Source organism: Sinocyclocheilus rhinocerous, unplaced genomic scaffold, assembly GCF_001515625.1.
Source record: "Sinocyclocheilus rhinocerous isolate Xijiao unplaced genomic scaffold, SAMN03320098_v1.1 scaffold2309, whole genome shotgun sequence".
Lineage (NCBI taxonomy): Eukaryota > Metazoa > Chordata > Actinopteri > Cypriniformes > Cyprinidae > Sinocyclocheilus > Sinocyclocheilus rhinocerous.
The window spans coordinates 159,554-179,870 of record NW_015644615.1 but is presented as its reverse complement, the minus strand read 5'-3'; the positions used below and the strand labels follow the sequence as shown (position 1 = coordinate 179,870).

At 40.3% G+C, this 20,317-nt stretch overlaps 1 protein-coding gene across 1 annotated transcript in view; it reads right to left on the bottom strand.

The window, feature by feature from the left end:
* Window positions 1-1,820: 1,820 nt before the first annotated feature.
* Window positions 1,821-20,317, bottom strand: part of LOC107758391 (NACHT, LRR and PYD domains-containing protein 1-like) — a 33,956-nt gene continuing 15,459 nt past the window's right edge. Inside the window, exons 3-6 of the mRNA XM_016576112.1 lie at window positions 17,150-17,196; window positions 15,641-16,220; window positions 2,401-3,660; window positions 1,821-2,267 (exon numbers count right to left, since the gene is read on the bottom strand). Of these exons, the coding sequence (XP_016431598.1) occupies window positions 2,415-3,660; window positions 15,641-16,220; window positions 17,150-17,196 (1,873 nt within the window). The 3' untranslated portion in view covers window positions 1,821-2,267; window positions 2,401-2,414. The remainder of the gene's footprint in view (window positions 2,268-2,400; window positions 3,661-15,640; window positions 16,221-17,149; window positions 17,197-20,317) is intronic.

Below are 20,317 nucleotides of genomic sequence, written 5' to 3'. Positions count from 1 at the left end.
TGTGTGAGTGAGTGAGTGAGTGAGTGAGTGAGTGAGTGAGTGTGTGTGAAGGTGTATATATATATATTTATATACACCTTGCTACGTGTACTGCGTTAGGCTAACCAAGACTTGTCATTTGTACTTATATATTGTTGATCTTTTGTTAGTTTTGACTGTTTTTATTGTCCTCATTTGTAAGTCACTTTGGATAAAAGCGTCTGCTAAATGACTAAATGTAAATGTACTGTAGTCCACCCTACTGGTGATAAAGGCATGAAGAAGTTTCTCCAAGTCTTCATTGAAAACAAAACATCTAATTCTTGCAATGTTTTTGAGATGATAGTATGCTGATTTAGTTACTGCTTTGACGTGACTACTGAAACTAAGGTCTGACTCCAGAATCACACCAAGATTCCTGACCTGATTTTCAGTTGTTTGACCCCTTGAGTCAACCCCTTGAGAACTTCATCTTTGTTTCTAAACTCAATCAGTCAATGGGGCTGTAGTCATTAGGTGATAAGGCTAGGATAAATCTGGGTGTCATCTGCATAGGCAGATTGCTTCTTTCTCATTATTTGGCTCAATGGGAACATATACAGTGTGAAATAAATAAATAAATAAAATAATGTGGGTGAAATGTCAAATGACATACCTAACTTACAATGGTAACAGTTCCTGAACACAGTGTGCTACACACACAATTTAGGTATCTTTGGAAAGAAGACACTTTAGGTTTTATTATCCATCAGTTGATAATGCTCAAAAAGATAAAAAGTTATAGACACTGAAGTGCCTTGAAAAATTGTTTACCACACTGATGTTTTTTTTATTTATTTCATATACAAATACATGAAATCAGTCCTTGAGCAATCTTCCTGCAGCCATTTTTCTGAGACTATGTCTAGTCCCCCCACCCCCTGTTTGAGGAAAAATAGCCACCAAATGTAACCCTTACAAATGTAAGGGTTCTACAAACTATTTTAGTCATTATACATACCACTGCATACTTTTTCAATTATAAAATAATAGACTGAATCTTAGACATTGTATAAGTGATTTATTTGAGCACTAGAAAAATACAATAAGAATAATTTTTAGTAATAATAAGAAATAAAAATAAGCTTTGTATGTCAAGTACATACTCTGATTTCCAGACATACAGCATTCACACTGATAGGTCATACAGTCAGTAATCACATGCTGATGGCCGGTCATACAGATGGTAATTATACAGATGGCCGGCCATATAGTCAATAGTCACACTCTTATGGCCGTTCATATAGACAGCATTCACACTGATAGCTGGTCATTCAGTCAGTAATCACACGCTGATGTGCGGTCATACAGATGGTAATCATACAGATACAGCCACATTCCCCACAAAACACACACATATATGAAAAATGTTGAATAGGAAAAATAATTATTTGTGCAAAAAGCAGATCGCTAAGTTACACCCCATCAGATGACAGATGCGTCACAGTGTGCATCACGAGCCGTCACAAGAGAGCACCAGAATTAAAATAAACAAGATTCCGCGTATCTTTGACTTTTTTTTAGTGGATGGTCTCATTCTGTTTTTGACACTGTATGCTACAAAACCATGTCATTCTAACTAAACCGGGATTTACAGCAGTGGATGCGTTTATGACTCGTTATTATGATGAATCTGGTATGTACTGCGTTTTTATTGTGGATGTTTTGATGTGTACTGCTTACACAAATTTAGCAAATACATTCTTTATAAGCTTTCCATTTAAAAACAGCGATCTATCGTCGATGCTTGAGGCTTAGACCTTTAGAATAATATATAGTTTGTAAAGATTAATTATGTCCCTTTTCATTTTATCTATACGCAAACATTGACACGTGCAAAAAAAGAGCGTTCAGTGTGTAGGCGTCCAGGTGCGGGTTAACAGGTTAAGTTGATGTTGTAAAACAACTAAACTAAAAATGAAAAAAAAAAAAAGAAATATCTCAAAATGTTGGTGAATTTCTGATGTATAAAACCATGTACAAGCATGAAATACACATTTAGATAAACATAAATATAAATTTTCCTCTAAATTTGCTTTGACAATGGAGATTTACCTGCCATTAACTTAGACATACAAAACCTGAGATTTATTTGTAATGTTACAATCACTTAATATTTTGAAAGACTTAATTGCTGACCAAGTATATTTTGATAAACCATTTTTTTTCTAGAGGACGAGCCTTCGGACTGAGGTTGCTGTTTTGAAACGTTAAGTTTAAAAAGATGCTCCTTGAGCCCTAAATGTAGAATCAGGGCTCTGTGTAGTTAATGCTGCTCAATGTGAAAGCACGCAGGTGATGGAGATTTACCGCTGATTACAGAAGCGGCTTTCTGACAAGATGCGCGTTAAATATCGCATGCGATTAATCGTGCAGCCCTAAATCAGACCAATGTTTTAAAAGTGGTAAAGCTTCTCTTCCTGAAGAATTGAGATGAGTTTAGCTTTCACAGCATCGCTGTGTTTACGTATAATGTCACAGATCGTTCTCATGCCGTCCTGACTGGTTAAACTCTGTCTGATTTCTGAATATTGTTCCTCATGAATTATTTCCTGCTGACGCAGTTTATCTGCAATAATCCTAAAATCTGTGACCTTCTGAATGAGATCTGGCCAGTGGTTGTCAAAATATCTTGCTTTACCTGCCTCACTATTCAGACGCGACTCGTCTCTCTGTGGACGTGACTCCTCTCTCTGTGGACGTGACTCCTCTCTCTGTGGACGTGACTCGTCTCTCTGTGGACGTGACTCCTCTCTCTGTGGATGAATCTGATCAAGTTCCTCTTTCTCAAGTGTTGCAATCCAGACAATCTTCTTGTCCTCCTCTCTGATCAGACTCATATGAAAATCATTCTCCAGACGTGTCTTGATCCTGATCTTGAAGAAATTTGGGTCAGTTTCTCTTCTGAATGTGATCCCTTCTTTGGGATGGACAGAAGCACCAGGAACATCAAGACTGTGTGGAGTTTTCATCCGAAACGGTCTGTCAGGTCTGGGATGCAAGATCCAATAACTCGATTTTTCAATCTTCTCAACTTTTTCTTTCGCACAATCATCAACTGGAAAAAAGTAGACATGTAGAATGAGAGGATCTTTAGAGCGCATGTAGAGAAGAAGATCGCAGTGTTCATCCCATCCCATTATCCAACTTATAATTAATGTTTTAAGAGAGAAGGATGGTTTGACAATCTTAGCATGGAATCGTGTCAACTTCACTGGTTCTATGGTTATTCCCTCATCTTTTACACTGAGGACTTTCACAGCATCTCTGAGGGAAGCTCCAGACTCTCCTAAACAGATGTAATGTGGCAGATGAACTTCCTCCAGTTTCCCTGAGATCACCGTCACGTCCATCACTGGAGCGATCCGGTTGCACTGCAGCCTCTCCAGCTCTTTGTTGAGGAAGTGTCCGTCTACCGTGTGATACTGAAGGGTGACGTCATAATCACTGACCCATCGCATCCTGGTCCTGACACACTCGTAACGGCCTGGCAGAGTACTGATCCTGAACTTTGGTACTCCTTCATCTGTACAGACCGGTGTCTCAATCTGAACCCACTGATCTGGATCAGCTACATGGACGCAAGACTGACACTTCAGCAGCGGTTCAATATTGAGCCCAGAAGATTTGAGGTTTGAGGACCTGAAAACAGAATGAAAGAGTGAGATGTCTGTCTTACGCACAAACAGGGAATTCATTAATTAACTAATAAATTAAAACTTGCCAGTTGGCATGTGACTTTATAAAGAAGAAACTGAAAGAATAAGAGTCTGAACATCAGTGATGAAAGGAAGTAAACATTTCAAACTCTACTTAAAACAACAGCAGCAACTACAGCTGAAAAAGAAAACTAAAACCTCACAATTCATACACATCAGAAGATTCTGTAAAATAAACTCCATGCTTTGACGTATATTCAGCAGATCTAAAATCACATTAAAACATATTAAAGTCTAATTTTTGTGACGGGGAGTTTAACAGAGAAAGGGAAGCTAGCTAGTATAAATTATTGCAAATGACACCTGTGACGTCCATCAATAACAAAACAGGCGAAAAGTTTCAAAAGTGTTTGTGGACTTTATTTAGACACGTTTTGGTGATTTCATCACTGATAACAAACATATTTATAAACAATCATGCATTTTAGTATTATAGTTTATATACATATGTAGTGTAAAGATGGGTAAGAAAAATGTGAGGCCAGTATCAATTGTAATAATTCATAATTATTAATTTTTCATAATTATCTTGTTATACTGGTTACTAATGGTTACAGAGTCAAACTTGTAACCCAAAGGTCGTGGGTTTGAGTCTCGGTACCGGCAGGGATTGAATGTGGGGGGAGTGAATGAACAGCGCTCTCATTCACCCTCAATACCACGAGCAAGAACCAAACCCCAAACTGCTCCCCGGACGCCGCAGCAGAAGTGGCTGCCCACCAGATTATGTGAGCGGAGTAGAGTGGAGCGGTGTGATTTTTGACTGAGCGAGGAGTGGATTTTTTTAAAGTAGGAGCGTCATGGTTTTTCACTCGCTCTGAGCATGCTCCACTACCGCTCCATCACGAGCACATTTAATGCCAACAGCCCATAATATAACTGCATTTTATCAAGAAGTCACACATTAAACATCATTAGCTAGCTTGACAGATATGTGGATCACTCAAATCAGAAAGAATGTTAAGGTTATAATGACGGCGATGGACGAGTGCGGGAGGACGAGTATATCTCAAGCATGTTTGTTTGTAGCAGGTGGATACTCAATATTGATTGGGTGAATTCAGATTTTAAACAGTTTATTGTACAGGTAGTTAATCTCCGCTCGAAACTAATGTGCTGCTACATTGCTGCACACGTGCACAACACTCACACATAACGTACAGATCGCGTGCACATATGTAGCCTAAATGCATATTTCTGAATATGTAGATGCTTCTGACATTCCTGAGTTAAGTTGTCATAAATGTTATGTAGTCATATCATTAGATTAGAGTCATTTCATTTGTTGTAATGTTACAGTGATTACAGTAAATGTTTATGTGAAATGTACTTGCTCAAAATGTGCGTTTGAACAGCACGTATGTTCTTTTATTTGTGATTGGTCAGTATTTTACCTACTCCCACCCCTGTGCAGGTACTGAGAATTCTGATTGGAGAAGTTGGTGGAGAGTGAAGAGGGAGAGACAGAGGAGGCAGATTGAAAGTGATGTTGCAGTTTTTTTCTTTCTCGTGTTTCGGAAAGGAATACGAAAATAGCCGCTATCTAAGTGGCTAGATCTTATATTTAATGAAAGTAGGAAGTGATAAAGAACCTTTCTTTCATTTGTGTAATTTGTTTACTCTAAGAGTTTAAACAGACTTACATTTGTTACAGCTGCTGCTCGCGCTGTAATTTCCCTTTGATGTGATGATGGACCAGAGTTTCTTAATCATTTCGAGGAATAAGTATACGGGATGGAGGAACCAGATAGCGTTCTAAATCCCCACGTGGTTTAGAATTCCTCTGGCACTGCGGGATTTCTCGTCATCCAGCGGACCGCGGGTGAAACATCAGACGAATACGGAGTTTCTAACAAGTTCGATGGACAGCACGTGTGTTGACACAAGCGGACAAAGGCACTCTTGTTTGTTTATTTAGCTCTTCGGAGCGAAGAGGCCATTTGTTGGGTTTAACGGCCACACCATTCTCAAGTGACGATGCAGGCCTTCAACATATAGGAATTATTGAAACTGAGAGTGTGTGTGTGGGCCCACATTACACCGTTGCTATTTAGCTTGTTTCATTTGATTTATATTGAGTATTTGCATTCTGACTGCTGTTTAGTGCCATATTTCACAAGGGAAGTGAATTACTGTTTCTTACTGATACAAATGTAGTATTAGCTATTAGTTGAGTACCTATAGTTATTTGAGCATCAGGTATTAAAATCCCCTTTAGATCTTCTCAGATCCAAAATTTCATGTGAAAGAAAATAAACAACACACATTGTTGTATTTAATTTAATCCATTTACTCTAGATTTATATTATTTTCTTTCTTTGATTTCATTTTTTTAATAAATTATTTGTGAATTGTTAAGAACTTGCCCTTAGTGATTTACATTACCAATTGTTCAGAAAGACCACCACTTAACATTTCATTTAAGTACAATGCTCAGTGGGAAAGGAAGTAGGTTAGTTATGTCGGGAAACATATCATTAGAAACTGGGTGCTCCATCCATTAGTGGAAAGGGTAAGGGGGGGCTACACATTTATGGGGGCTCGTCCGGGATCACTTCCTTCTTGTGATCAGCTGATCCTAGACAACAAGAGTTGAAATAATTATTAAGATTATTCAAGTGAACTAACAATCACTTACCTGAACTACAAGCATGGCTTTTGGACAGGATCCAGTTCTGATTGCCGAATTGTCTAAATGGTGTAAAGAAGTGGACATTGAGGAGAATCATGGCATACTGTTAATAGGAGTGCCAGCTAAGACTGATGTGGCATTTATAGAAGAGACAGCGCAGACTGTAACAGCGTTTGGTAGGGTTTGTGTGAGAGATTCAAGATTAGGACCAACTCCTGACACTAGCTTGGTCCTCTGTGAATGCAAAGAAGTCATTGACCCTACTCGTATTCCCCCAGAATTACTGCCTGCTCAGGGAGAGGAAACTTGGAAGGTAGTAGTGGCTTCAGCAGATGTGCCTGTTTCAGACTTTTCCCAGAAATTGTCCAAGTTCGTAAGTGAGGAGGGAAAGTCGATGTCTGACTTGCAAGCTCTATTCACTCAACCTAGCTCAAGTGCTGGCTCTCCTGAATCTATCATCTGTGCCGTGGGTGAACTACTAGAGAAAACTTCTAAAAAATCTACTGATGCTAGTGCTTATTGCCGATTACGTACCTTTTTCAGGTACTGTCCCCACATCACCAGGAGAGGAATGTTTGGAAAACTGGATGGAACAAGCCAGGTTGATGACTGCAGAGTGCAAATGCTCTGAAAAGGAAAAAAGAATAATAATAATGGAGTGCTTAACATTGTCAAGGCTGTCAGATTTTCAAGTCCTACTGCTAGTGCTTCGCAATATCTGGATGCTTTGGAGAATACTTTTGGAACATTTGAATCTGGAGAGGATCTGTACTTTGCTTTCCGTCTTCTTCGTCAGCCACCAGGTGAGGCTCTGTCTGATTTTCTGAGGCGGATAGAAAAACCCTTAACTAAAGTGGAGGATTGGCACCACAGTTAATGGACCGCGTGAGGATTGAACAACTGGTCAGAGGAGCTGTTGAAGTGGATCTTATGCTACTGCAGTTGAGACTAAGGGAAAGGAAACCCTCCAAATTTCTTAGCATTACTAAAAGAGATTAAGGAAGCAGAGGAAAATGAAGCTGCCCGTCTTAAGATCAAAGCCTCAGTAAAGCCCATAAATCTGAAACCTAATAACAAAATGAACTCTTCTGTGGTAAACAGCTACACAAGGAAATACAGGAGTTAAGATTCCGATTGGGAGAAGATTCTGGGAAAAACCCGGTTGCATCATTGAGAGTGGAGTCGAGAGACTAACAGGTTAAGAAAAGGGCTGAAACTCAGGAAGAGTCTGAGTTGCAACTGTTAAAAAAAAACAGGTTCAGAAGTTACAAGACCAGCTGTCAGTGATGAAGGTGAGCTTTGCTAAGCAATCTCCACTGGATATTTGAATCTGAAGCCAGTTCAATTTCAAAATTTGGCCAGGATACTGAGGTCACACCTCTACTCTTTTCGAAAGACATCCTGGGATTTTTAATGACCACAGAGAGTCAGGACCTCAGTTTAATGTCTCATCCGAAGGACGGTGCTTTTTGACAGTATATATGTCCCCATCACTATACTAGGGCATTAGGACCCACACAGTCCACAGGGTGAGCACCCCCTGCTGGCCTCACTAACACCTCTTCCAGCAGCAACCTAGTTTTCCCAGGAGGTCTCCCATCCAGGTACTGACCAGGCTAAGCCCTGCTTAGCTTCAGTGGGCAACCAGTCATAGGCTGCAGGGTGATATGGCTGCTGGCAATGGATGCCCTTTTACAGCCCTTCTTGATAGTGGATCTCAGGTCACTATTGTCTTTGAAGAATGGTATTCCAAATTATTGTCCCAAGTTCCTATTCACCCGATTGCTGGAGTGTCCATTTGGGGACTGAGTGAATCAAGTTATCCATATAAGGGCCATATAGTGGTAGACATCTCATTTCCTGCCCCACTCACGTGTGAAGCAGAGCATCTCTATCCTGGCATTGGTTTGCCCAGAACCACAGGGTACTCAACAAGTTCCGGTTATTATTGGAACTAATGCAAACTTCTTCCAGCGATTGACTGTGCTCAGCCCAGACTCTTGTGGCTCAAATCAAGCCTACTCATTGTGAATTTAATCCGAAGTGCTTAAACTACATGCACCACAGGTTAAAGGGAAAGTGGAGGGCTCTGAATCAGATGAGGGTCAAATACTGTGGACTGGACCAGGAGGGTTAACCATACCATTGAGAGGTGAGAGGTATGCAGTATGAAATGAAGAAACAACTGGGGAAGGACATTTTTCTTCTTGAAGCCTCGGAGGACAATCAACTTCCAACTGGAATTCTGGAGACATCACCATACCCGCAGGGACTGTGATTGCTAAAGTATCCCCCACTGACATGGTCACAGTAGTGCAGGAAGTTCAGACTGCTTCTAAAAAGTTAGATCCAAAAACTCTTTAAGTTTGGTGATTCAGTAAGTGTTTTCTGTGACAGAATGGGATGTGGGGAAAGGTAAAGATGTGAAACTTAGCATAAGATTAAATGATCACCGACCCTTTCGGGAGCGGTCGAGAAGAATTGCACCTGCAGACATCGATGATGTCAGGCAGCATTTGAAAGATCTGCTGGCAGCAGGTCTCATAACTGAATCTAGGAGTCCGTACGCTTCACCAATAGTCATTGCTAGGAAAAAGAATGGAGCCATTCGAATGTGTATTGACTATCGGACTCTGAATACCAGAAACATCCCAGACCAATATACCACACCTAGAATAGAGGACGCTTTAGACTGTTTGTCAGGGAGTAAGTGGTTTTCTATCTTAGTGTTAAGCAGTGGATATTACCATATTGAAATGGCTGAATAGGACAAAGAAAATACAGCCTTCATCTCTCCTCTAGGCTTCTACCAATTTGAACGTATGCCACAGGGTGTGACTGGGGCTCCAGCCACCTTCCAACGATTAATGGAAAAGGCTGTTGGAGACATGCATCTCCTCAAAGTTATTGTGTACTTGGATGACATTATTGTCTTTAGACAGACTTTAGAAGAACATGAGGAGAGGCTGTTGAAAGTGCTTGACAGACTACAAGAGTATGGTCTAAAGGTGCCCATTGACAAATGTCAATTCTGTCAGGCAAAAGTAAAGTATGTGGGTCACATTATATCTGCCGCAGGAGTTTTTCCAGATCCTAAAAAGGTAAAGGCTGTCATTAACTGGAAGATGCCCACTGATTTAAAGTCTTTGAGATCTTTTCTTGGATTTTGCGGGTTCTACCGTAGATTTATAAAGAACTACTCAGCGATTGTAAGACCGCTGACTGAGTTAACTAAAGAGTATCCACCTGTGAAGAGGCAATGCAAAACTGTAACAAAGGGGAAATACTATCAGGAATCTGAGCTGTTTGGTGAAAGATGGGATCAGGCATGCACAGATGCATTACAGCACATCATTCATTGCCTTACCCATGCTCCAGTGCTTGCATATGCAGATCCAGCTAAGCCATACATCTTACATGTGGATGCAAGCTTGTGTGGACTGGGTGCTGTGCTTAATCAGGAATACCCAGAGGGGTTAAGACCAGTCACATATGTAAGCAGGAAATTGAGTGCAACTGAACAGTGATACCCAATACATCAATTGGAATTTCTAGCATTAAAATGGGCAATAATTGACAAATTTCATGACTATTTGTATGGTGCAAAATTCACAGTCAAAACTGATAACAACCCCTTGACTTACAGCTTAACAAGAGCAAAACTGAATGCCACAGGTCATAGGTGGTTGGCTGCCCTAGCCACTTACAATTTTGATCTTCAGTACAAACCTGGTCATCACAATGTTGATGCTGACATGCTGTCAAGGTATCCTTTGTCCACTGACATGACAGCTGAATGGATTGACATTCTTAGGTCAGGTGTGAGAGCTATCTGTAAACTTGCGGATACCAATTCTTCTGAAGAATCTAGTGGTGTGCTAGTGAATCAGTTAGGGATTCCTTCGGAAAGTATCCCCTCTCTGCATATGTTTGCCCCATACATTTGGAACTAGAACATAAGGCGCAGTTGTCCAACTTAGACTTGAGACTGGCTCAGGAGCAGGACTCCATTATTGGACCTGTGAGACAAGAAGTCAAAAAAGGGAAAGTCCTTGCAGCTACTAAGAACTCAACTCCTTCTGAAACTTTGTTGGGACAACAGGGAAACAAATTAGTAATTCGTTATAATCTCTTAGTACAGAGTTACTAAGAGCCCCTGTGGAAAAGAAATTCAACAGTTAGTCCTCCCTGAAAAATACAAATCTCAAGTATTGCATTCCCTTCATGATGAGTCTGGTCATCTTAGAATTGAGAAAACCACAGAACTATGTAGAAACCATTTCTACTGGCCATGAATGAGCACAAAAACGTGGAAAAGTACATCAAAAATTGCAGACAATGTATTGCAAGGAAAACATTACCTCAAAGATCTGCTTACCTGAGTCATATCACAAGTAGTGGGCCGATGGACAGTTTGCATCGACTTCCTTTCCATTGAGCCTGACTCTAAGGGGATTTGTAATGTTCTGGTTACTACAGATAATTTCCCTTGCTATGCCCAAGCGTATCCAGCAAAAGACCAGAAAGCATTGACCGTAGCCAAAATCTTAGTGGATAAATTTTTCATGCATTATGGTCTGCCTGCCTGGATCAATTCCGACCAAGGGCGTGATTTTGGAAGCAAGCTCATCCGAGTTGCTGGGAATATTAGGGATTCGTAAGTCCAGAACATCGCCTTACCATCCCTAGGGAGACCCACAACATGAGCAGTTTAACCGCACTCTTCTTTCCATGCCGGGAACGCTACATTCGGGTCAAGAAGAACAAATGGAGTCGGAGAATCAGTCAATTAGTACACGTGTATAACTGTACTAAGAACAAAACAACTGGGTACTCACCCTATTATTTGGAAGAGAGGCTCTTCTTCCTGTAGATGTACAGTTTGGAACTTCATCAGAAGGTGAAAGTGGTCTGAAACATCACCTGTATGTTGAGGGTGTGAAGAAAGACTTACAACATGCCTACCATGCCTAAAAAAATCTTTGAAACACAGCAAATAAATTAAAGGCTTTACGACCAAAGAGTAAAACATCAGATTCTAGAGAAGGGAGATAGAGTACTTATCAAGAATTTTGCCTTAACTGGAAAGCACAAGTTACAAGATCGCTGGAATCGCTGGACAAGATCTTTGTCCAGGAAAGACTGCCAAACTTGCCGGTCTACAGACTAAAACCAGAAACTCGTACTGGAGGAGTAAGAACGTTACACAGGGATCATTTACAGCCCATAGGAGAAAATGTGAGAATAAATGTACCTGATCCGAGAAATGAGAGTCCGCCAAAATGGGTGACAAGGTCAAAAACTTTAAAGCGAACACAGAAGCATATGGAAGACAAAGACAGAGGAGAAGATGGTCGTGAGTCTGTAGCACTGGTGTCTGACAGTGAGGACAATAGCATGGATGAATATTATCCAGCTCAGCCAAGAACATCCTTTGAGAAAAACTGCTCATTTCTATATTTGAATCTGAGAGAACGAAAATACCTTACAGAACTACTCAAAGTACTACTCAGGAAGATGTGATAGAGGATCTAACAGTGCATGAAGTGAAGAGTATTGCTTCATCAATTATTGATGTGGTTGAAGGCCTAGTATCAGAAGGAGGAGACAATCAATCATTAAGCACACCAAGAGTAGAGGAAGGAGAGAGATGGGAACTTCGTCCTAGGAGAGAAATGAAACCTGTAAAGAAATTAAGCTATGATGAACTGGGAAAGCCCACATACAGACCCTTAACAGTAGTTTATAGGGGTATGGTAGTAAATGTTCAGAATTCTACCAGGAAAAAAACGATCATGCACCACGTTATGGTGCCATCCTTTAGCCAAATATGATGCATGTGCTAGTTGGAGTACTGATCACAAACCGCAACCCATAATACTAATGTTGAAAGAAAAGCTCATGGGGACATTAGAAGGGGGAGAGTGTAGCCTGGCTTGGTTATTTATCATATCCTAAATGCATATTTCTGAATATGTAGATGCTTCTGACATTCCTGAGTTGTTGTCATAAATGTTATTGTGGCGAGTGGGGGCGGGGCGGAGAGTCGTGGGAACGGAGCGAGTCCAGTGAAGTAATTGATAATGAGCGACACCTGCACCACTCACCGGTCTCGAGTCCCACGGCTCTCGGCCCCGCCCCCACTCGTCACAGTTATGTAGTCATATCATTAGATGGCATTTCATTTGTTGTAATGTTACAGTGATTACGGTAAATGTTTATGTGAAATGTACTTGCTCAAAATGTGCGTTTGACCAGCACGTATGTTCTTTTATTTGTGATTGGTCAGTATTTTACCTACTCCCACCCCTGTGCAGGTACTGAGAATTCTGATTGGAGAAGTTGGTGGAGAGTGAAGAGGGAGAGACAGAGGAGGCAGATTGAAAGTGATGTCGCAGTTTTTTTCTCTCTTTTGTTTCGGAAAGGAATACGAAAATAACCGCTAACTAAGTTGCTAGATCTTATATTTAATGAAAGTAGGAAGTGATAAAGAACCTTTCTTTCATTTGTGTAATTTGTTTACTCTGACTAAGAGTTTAAACAGATTTACATTTGTTACAGCTGCTGCTCGTGCTGTAATTTCCCTTTGATGTGATGATGGACCAGAGTTTCTTAATCATTTTAGAGGAATAAGTATACAGGATGGAGGAACCAGATAGCATTCTAAATCCCCACGCGGTTTAGAATTCCTCTGGCACTGCGGGATTTCTCGTCATCCAGCGGACCGCGGGTGAAACATCAGACGAATACGGAGTTTCTAACAAGTTCGGTGGACAGCACGTGTGTTGACACAAGCGGACACAGGCACTCGTTTGTTTATTTAGCTCTTCGGAGTGAAGAGGCCATTTGTTGGGTTTAACGCCCACACCGTTCTCAAGTGACGATGCAGGCCTTCAACGTATAGGAATTATTGAAACTGAGAGTGTGTGTGTGGGCCCACATTACACCGTTGCTATTTAGCTTGTTTCATTTTATTTATATTGAGTATTTGCATTCTGACTGCTGTTTTAGTGTCATATTTCACAAGGGAAGTGAATTACTGTTTCTTAGTGATACAAGTTAAGTATTAGCTATTAGTTGAGTACCAAAACAAGGGGAGTCCGCTTTTAGTTATTATGCCGCCCACAGTTGGAATCAGCTTCCAGAAGAGATCAGATGTGCTAAAACATTAGCCACATTTAAATGCAGACTCAAAACTCATCTGTTTAGCTGTGCATTTATTGAATGAGCACTGTGCTACGTCCGAACTGATTGCACTGTATTTTATGTATAATAATTTTCTATTTTTAACTGTTTTAAATTCATTTTATTTCAATTTCTAAATCATTTTAAACGTTTTTAATGTGAAAGAAAACAACCAACACACGTTGTATTTAATTTAATCCATTTACTCTAGATTTATATTATTTTCTTTCTTTGATTTCATTTTTTTTAAATAAATTATGTGTGAATTGTTAAGAACTTGCCCTTAGTGATTTACATTACCAATTGTTCAGAAAGACCACCACTTAACATTTAATTTAAGTACAGTGATCAGTGGGAAATGGGAAGTAGGTTAGTTACGTCGGGAGACACATCATTAGAAACTGGGTGCTCCGCCCATTAGTGGAAAGGGTAAGTGTCACAGTCTTCAGCCGGTGTGCCCAGGAGGGCCACCAGATGACTGTGTTCTGGGAGCACATGGCTTGTGTTGTGTTTGTCTGTTGCCATGTGCTCTCTCCTGTCTATTGTCTGGCCCCTCCCATCTTGTTACCTTGTTATTCTGTCATCCTGTGCTGATCTGTCATTTCTCATTGTGTGTGTTTTGTGTCTGCATGTGGTGCAGCTTTAGACCTACCTGTCTGTTTTTCCCCCTCAGGGTGGTTTGAGTTTGTTTTTGTTTCATTTTTATTATTAAAATAACCATTTCTCCTGCAATTGCAATTGAGTCCTCGCTTCATCTCCCCGCACGCACCGTGACAGTAAGGGGCACTACACATAGAAACATTCAGGAGTGCCGAAAATTATTGTCAGCGCTGTCCTGCGATTTATCAGCTTAAAAATAGAAAAGTTACAGCTGCACAGACAAGCGAGTTAAAGTCATTTAATATAGACGTGGGCTAATTGTAGTGTTCCAGTAAACCATGTTAAAACTATTCTTCTAGTATAGTGCATTTATTTTTCATTTACTGTAATAATTTCTGAACAGACGTTTGTGACATTTCAAAACATACTGAAATATTTTAGCCGCAAATTTCGTCATGGAGCGAAGGCAGAATGGCGTTTCTGCTCAGAGGAGTGGCAAGTGGAGCGGGGAGCGGGAAATGCTGAACCCGGAGTGGAGATGGAGTGGAGTGATTGTTGAATGCTTGGAGCACACAGGGGAAATTGTTGCAGCTCCACTCCGCTCACATACTCTGCTGCCCACTGCTCCGGGTGTGTGTTCACTGTATGTGTGTGTGTGTGTGTGTGTGTGTGCGCACTTGGATGGGTTAAATGCACAGCACAAATTCCAAGTATGGTGTCCCATTCTGTTTTGTTAATGACATGTTAAACAGCTCATGCTCTTGAGTACAATAAGCAAACTAACATGCAGTACACTCTGTCCCTTTCATTCTAATTAAATATATATACAGTTTGATCTATATATTTTAGTGTGTCCAGTGCTGTGTTTGAAGAGTGCTCTTGTGCATAAATGTGTAAGGGAACCCCAGGGTATCACGAAAGAGGAAATCGTGAGGAATCAAATGTCAAATAAAGCAAAACGACAGGGAACAAAAACAGTGAAGTCATCATCAGGTTCAGTGTTCGTTACAGCAGCATCTCTGAGATCTCGAACTGATTAATTAGCAGAAGCTATTACTCCATCACCTGCACATGACATCATTAACGACTGTCCTACATATTGAACCAGTGGATCAAATGACAGAGCTTAGATCATGGCACTGTGGTTTTGGGAAACAGTCATGACTAGTTGGTTAGTTACTCCAGTGATTCTTCATACTATGGTAGTTAATCAGCGAGTTATATTGCTGTATGTGAAATGCACCCCTGCTTTCTAGTATTGATACATGTGACTTTTTCAATAAAAACAGCAACTCCAAACAAATACACTAATCAAATCTGTGCACTTAAAAAAACTACATTTGCCAGAGGAATTGTCAAGATTAGAGGATCTGGTATCACATTAACTGGGACATATTCAGTGATGTATGAAGAACAGAGCCCTGAACTATTAGTCACAGTCTGGAAAAATCTGTCACTAATACAGTATACAGTATATTTCACTCACCCGGCGGCGTGTGGATCACTGATGATTCTCACAGGAGGCTCTTTAATATCACACAGAGACACTGAGGAGTTCATCTGATACAGTCTAAATCCAGCACAGAGGGGTTCAGTGAATGTGGTGTTAAATGTGTGTATGTGTGTGAGTGTGTGTGTGTCAGAGACACTGTAGAAGGAAAGAGTGCCGGCCGACAGGTCCAGATACACTCCTACTCTATTAGAGGATGAACGGACGGTGGGTATATAAGTGTATTTATTATTGTGCCAGACAGTGAATCTATTATTAGAGCAGAACAGACTCCAGGATTTGTCACTGAATCCAAACCAACAGTCACTCCATCCTCCTTTCCTGCTGATTCCTTTATATGACACTGATATAATAGCAAACCTCCCACTCCATTCAGTCTCCCAGTAACAGCGTCCAGTCAGACTCTCAACACACAGAACCTGAGGAGCATATTCAAATCTCTCTGGATGATCAGGATACGGCTGAAGATCTTCCACACTTGTGATCTTCCTGTTCTCATCAGACAGAATGAGTCGAGTGTTTGCTGTGTTTGGATCCAGTGTGAGATCACAGGCATCTGAACACAAGAAGAGAGAAACATCAAGAACAACACAACAGTGAAGATGTCTGTGTGTGTTTACAGCTTTGACTATATTTGCAAAGTCCAGAATCTCCTCACTATTCACAAATGTCCTCACTATTCAGTGTTCTTCACTATTTTTTCTCTATAAGCAACAAAGTGTAAAGATGCTGTGAATAAGAGATTGATTTTGCAGTAGAGACAGATTTTATGATTGTAACAGGAGTTTTTACTGGTAATGGTACCGACTAATCTAGCGCAAGCGTTAGTTCAGGCAGGCCATGTAGGCAGAGTTCCGCAACAGCTTACTATCAGTTGTTCAGATCCCTCCAATCCCAGCGATTCTCCTATCTCAGGTACGTGCATATATATGTGGCACTATCACTCACCTCCAGCTTAGTCAAGCTCGCATCCAACCCTCCCTGCCACCAAGACAAGTTTCCCAAGCAATCCCACTATCATTATCTTGATGTTATGCTGATGGTTCCGGGGGGTTATTACAGGCAGCTAATATTTATATATATTGTTTTGCTGAACCCCACACACGAAACCATACCACCAAACCAAATGTTGTGTATAATCAATAAATTATGTTTTTTACTGCCAGAGTGGTCCTGACTGAACTGAAATTTTGGTATCGTGACGACACTAGTGCAAAATAATATCAGTAATGTTTCGACTGATTAATATTTTGGTTAAGCTTTGTATTCATATATCACATTAAAACCGCAAAAGATAAAAGTATTTACACAAGAAATATAAACATAACTATTAACTATAAGAAATAAAATATAATTAATCAATTAATAATTAACAGTCCAGCTGTCAGAAAAAATAAACTTTTTTTAAATATGTAATTTACTGAGGAAACTAAAACATGATAAATATAGATTACTCAAGAAGTGTGTGTGTGTTTGTAGACCTACACTTTTGTAGTCCTGCTCTCATCCTGCTCTCTCCTCCATGATCCACACTGTAAACACAAAACCACACATTCACAAGTTTACACTTACATATAATCAGACTGAGAGAATATTAAGCATATCTGGCATGCTGTCTGAGGGGAGGCACTCGGAATATAGCCTAAACCCAGAGAACTCCCTCAAAGAGGAACTGCTTGGAGGAAAGAGTCGAGAGATGCATCGAGGAGAGGTTTTAATGGATGTGTTACGGGAATATTATAGGTCATTTCCACTGAGCGGTACGGTTCGGTACAGTACAATACAGTACGATTCGGGATGGTAAACCCTGGTCCGGCTACAGTACCCTTCCTTGATAGGTGTGGTGTGTGCCGGAAATTAGTGATCAACGTCATTCTCGCGAGAAGAAGCGCAACATTGTGTTTGCGCACTCCAGTTTGTTCTTTCTTAGAGAGAAATGGTATCTGTGAGGATTTCTACAAAATTATGTTGGCATTAGTGGAATTGCATTGTCATGGATCAAATCTTACTTATCTGATCGTCATCAATTCGAGATATCATATTGATCACAAGTACTGTATGGAGTACCACAAGGCTCAGTACTAGGACTGTTGCTTTTCACACTTTACATGTTACCCTTGGGAGATATCATCAAGAAACATGGTGTTAGCTTTCACTGTTATGCTGATGATACTCGGCTCTATATTTCTTCGTGGCCCAATGAAACATACAAATTCGCAAACCTAACGGAATGCATAGTTGATATAAAAAACTGTATGACTAGTCATTTCCTAATACTAAATTCTGAAGAAGAAAAAAAACAGGTTTTAATTATTGGACCAAAAACCTCCAAATGTAATAACTTAAAACTCTGTCTAAGACTCGATGGCTGCTCTGTTAATTCCTCGTCATCAGTTAGGAACCTAAGTGTGCTATTTGATAGCAATCTTTCCTTTGAAAAGCATGTTTCTAGCATTTGTAAAACCGCATTTTTCCATCTTAAAAATATATCTAAATTACGACCAATGCTCTCAATGTCAAATGCAGAAACATTAACTCATGCTTTCATGACCTCGAGGTTAGATTATTGTAATGCTTTATTGGACGGTTGCTCTGTGTGCTTAATAAACAAACTCCAGCTGGTCCAAAATGCTCATTCCAAATGATCAGGAAAAGAGGAAATCAACAGTAAAACAGGAGAAAGTAGTAAATTATTCCTATATTACTGTGCCATAGTAAAATGCATGTGCCTATTTTTTTATCAGTTGACCAGCTATCTGCCCAATCAGGTATCTTGGTGACACAGTTTATATTTCTTGAGAGTATGGTACCTTTCATTGCATGGCACAGCGCACAGACCTACCCCACACTGACTGCACCGTGTACCGCGGCCACTCCCACCTCTTTGGGGCAAAATAGGGCTGGAAGTAGCACTAGCTCTTTGGATCCAGCCAGAGCGCTCTGGATCCAAAGAGCTAGTGCTACTTCCAGCCCTATTTCTCCTACCCCTGCTGCCTCTACCTCTAGCTACAGCTCTCCTATGGACACTACGACCACGTCCACTCCTGCCACCCCCATCCCCTTTGGGCAAAGGGTGAAAATAATCACTTGTTTGTGCTTCATGAACACTCTCGCTTGCACGGCGGCACCATTGCGCTGCAAAGATGTACTGGGAGAAGCGCGATTATTAGACGACCGATCGTCATTTCCAAAAGGCAAATATTCCCCTTCAGATTCAGAATCATTTGGCGATTTTCTCTCACAAATCTCACAATTTACTCGCACGCTATGAACTGAACTGCTTCCGCATCAATGACACGAAAGCTCACTTGCTCGGCAATTTGCTCGAACACTTTGAATAGGAACGTGACGTAATTTTGGTCTAGAATCGAAGTACTACATGTCTGCCATCTAGTGGTAGGGAATACAAATGTATATATATTATATTACACCATATTAGGAACTACAGTCTATTTTATTAAGTATGACGTCTTGTCACAATTTTGCGACTTTGGCGCTTAGAGGGTTAAAGATCTATCTCTTTAACCTGGCATTCACATAATACACGATCACATTTTTAAAATTCAAATCCGTTAAAGGATTTTTAGGCTGCATTAATTTCAAAGCAAAGCTTTGAAGCTTGTAGCTTGTAGCGTGTAGTTCAGTGTGCTTACCTTCCAACCCACATTCTTCTTGACCAAACAAATGTAAGATTAACAGCTTTTGGCATGAACTTGTTTCAATTTACCAGCAAAAGAAGGCATTAATGCTTTAAGATTGAGTCAGAATGCAGCTCTCCTCAACCCTGATTACTAAGGCTTTGTTAATGTCTAAATGTGTCACATCAGAGTGCATTTCTAATCATCTGCTCAGAACTATTACTGCAGTAATGGCTAAAGTCCCTTTCTGATGGATCCACAAGACAGATTGGAACTTTTCATTGCTGGTGTGACCCATTTAGTAAGTGCCAAGCAGCCCATTGGCTGGAAATAACTAAACCATTAGCTCTGAGAAGATACTTAATTTAGCATTCAGGCAAAGTGTTTAATATGATGTGGTCTGCCTTGGTCATGACTAAGATTGAGTATTTCACATGAGCAAAGCGCATTTGTTATGTGGATACAAGAGGAAGATCTGAGACATGCAGGTGGACAGAAATGGTGTCCTACATTCATTGTATATTTGATTTGATTTAACCCCTTCTCTATCACCCCCCATTTTCGGCATTGAGACACAAATGACATACCCAAAATAAAAAGGTTGCTGCCCACGAGTCTTTCTGACTAGATACATAATCAACATATGTTCACAAAGCTGACACTTCAAAGTTTACTGTTCAAGAACAATAATTACTCAGACTTTTATGATAATAGAGGTAAATAAGCTCAAACATAAAAACAAAAATACAAATATTAAAAACATTTTTTAAATGTATAAAAAATGTTGCTGTGGTATGTGTCACGGTGCGTGCGGGGAGATGAAGCGAGGACTCAAGTGCAGGAGAAATGGTTGTTTATTTTAATAATAAAAAAATTAAACAAACTAACTCAAACCACCCCGAGGGGGAAAAACAGACAGGCAGGTCTAAAGCCGCACACATGCAGACACGAAACACACACAATGAGAAATGACGGATCAGCACAGGATGACAGACACCAGGAGAATAAATAGGAA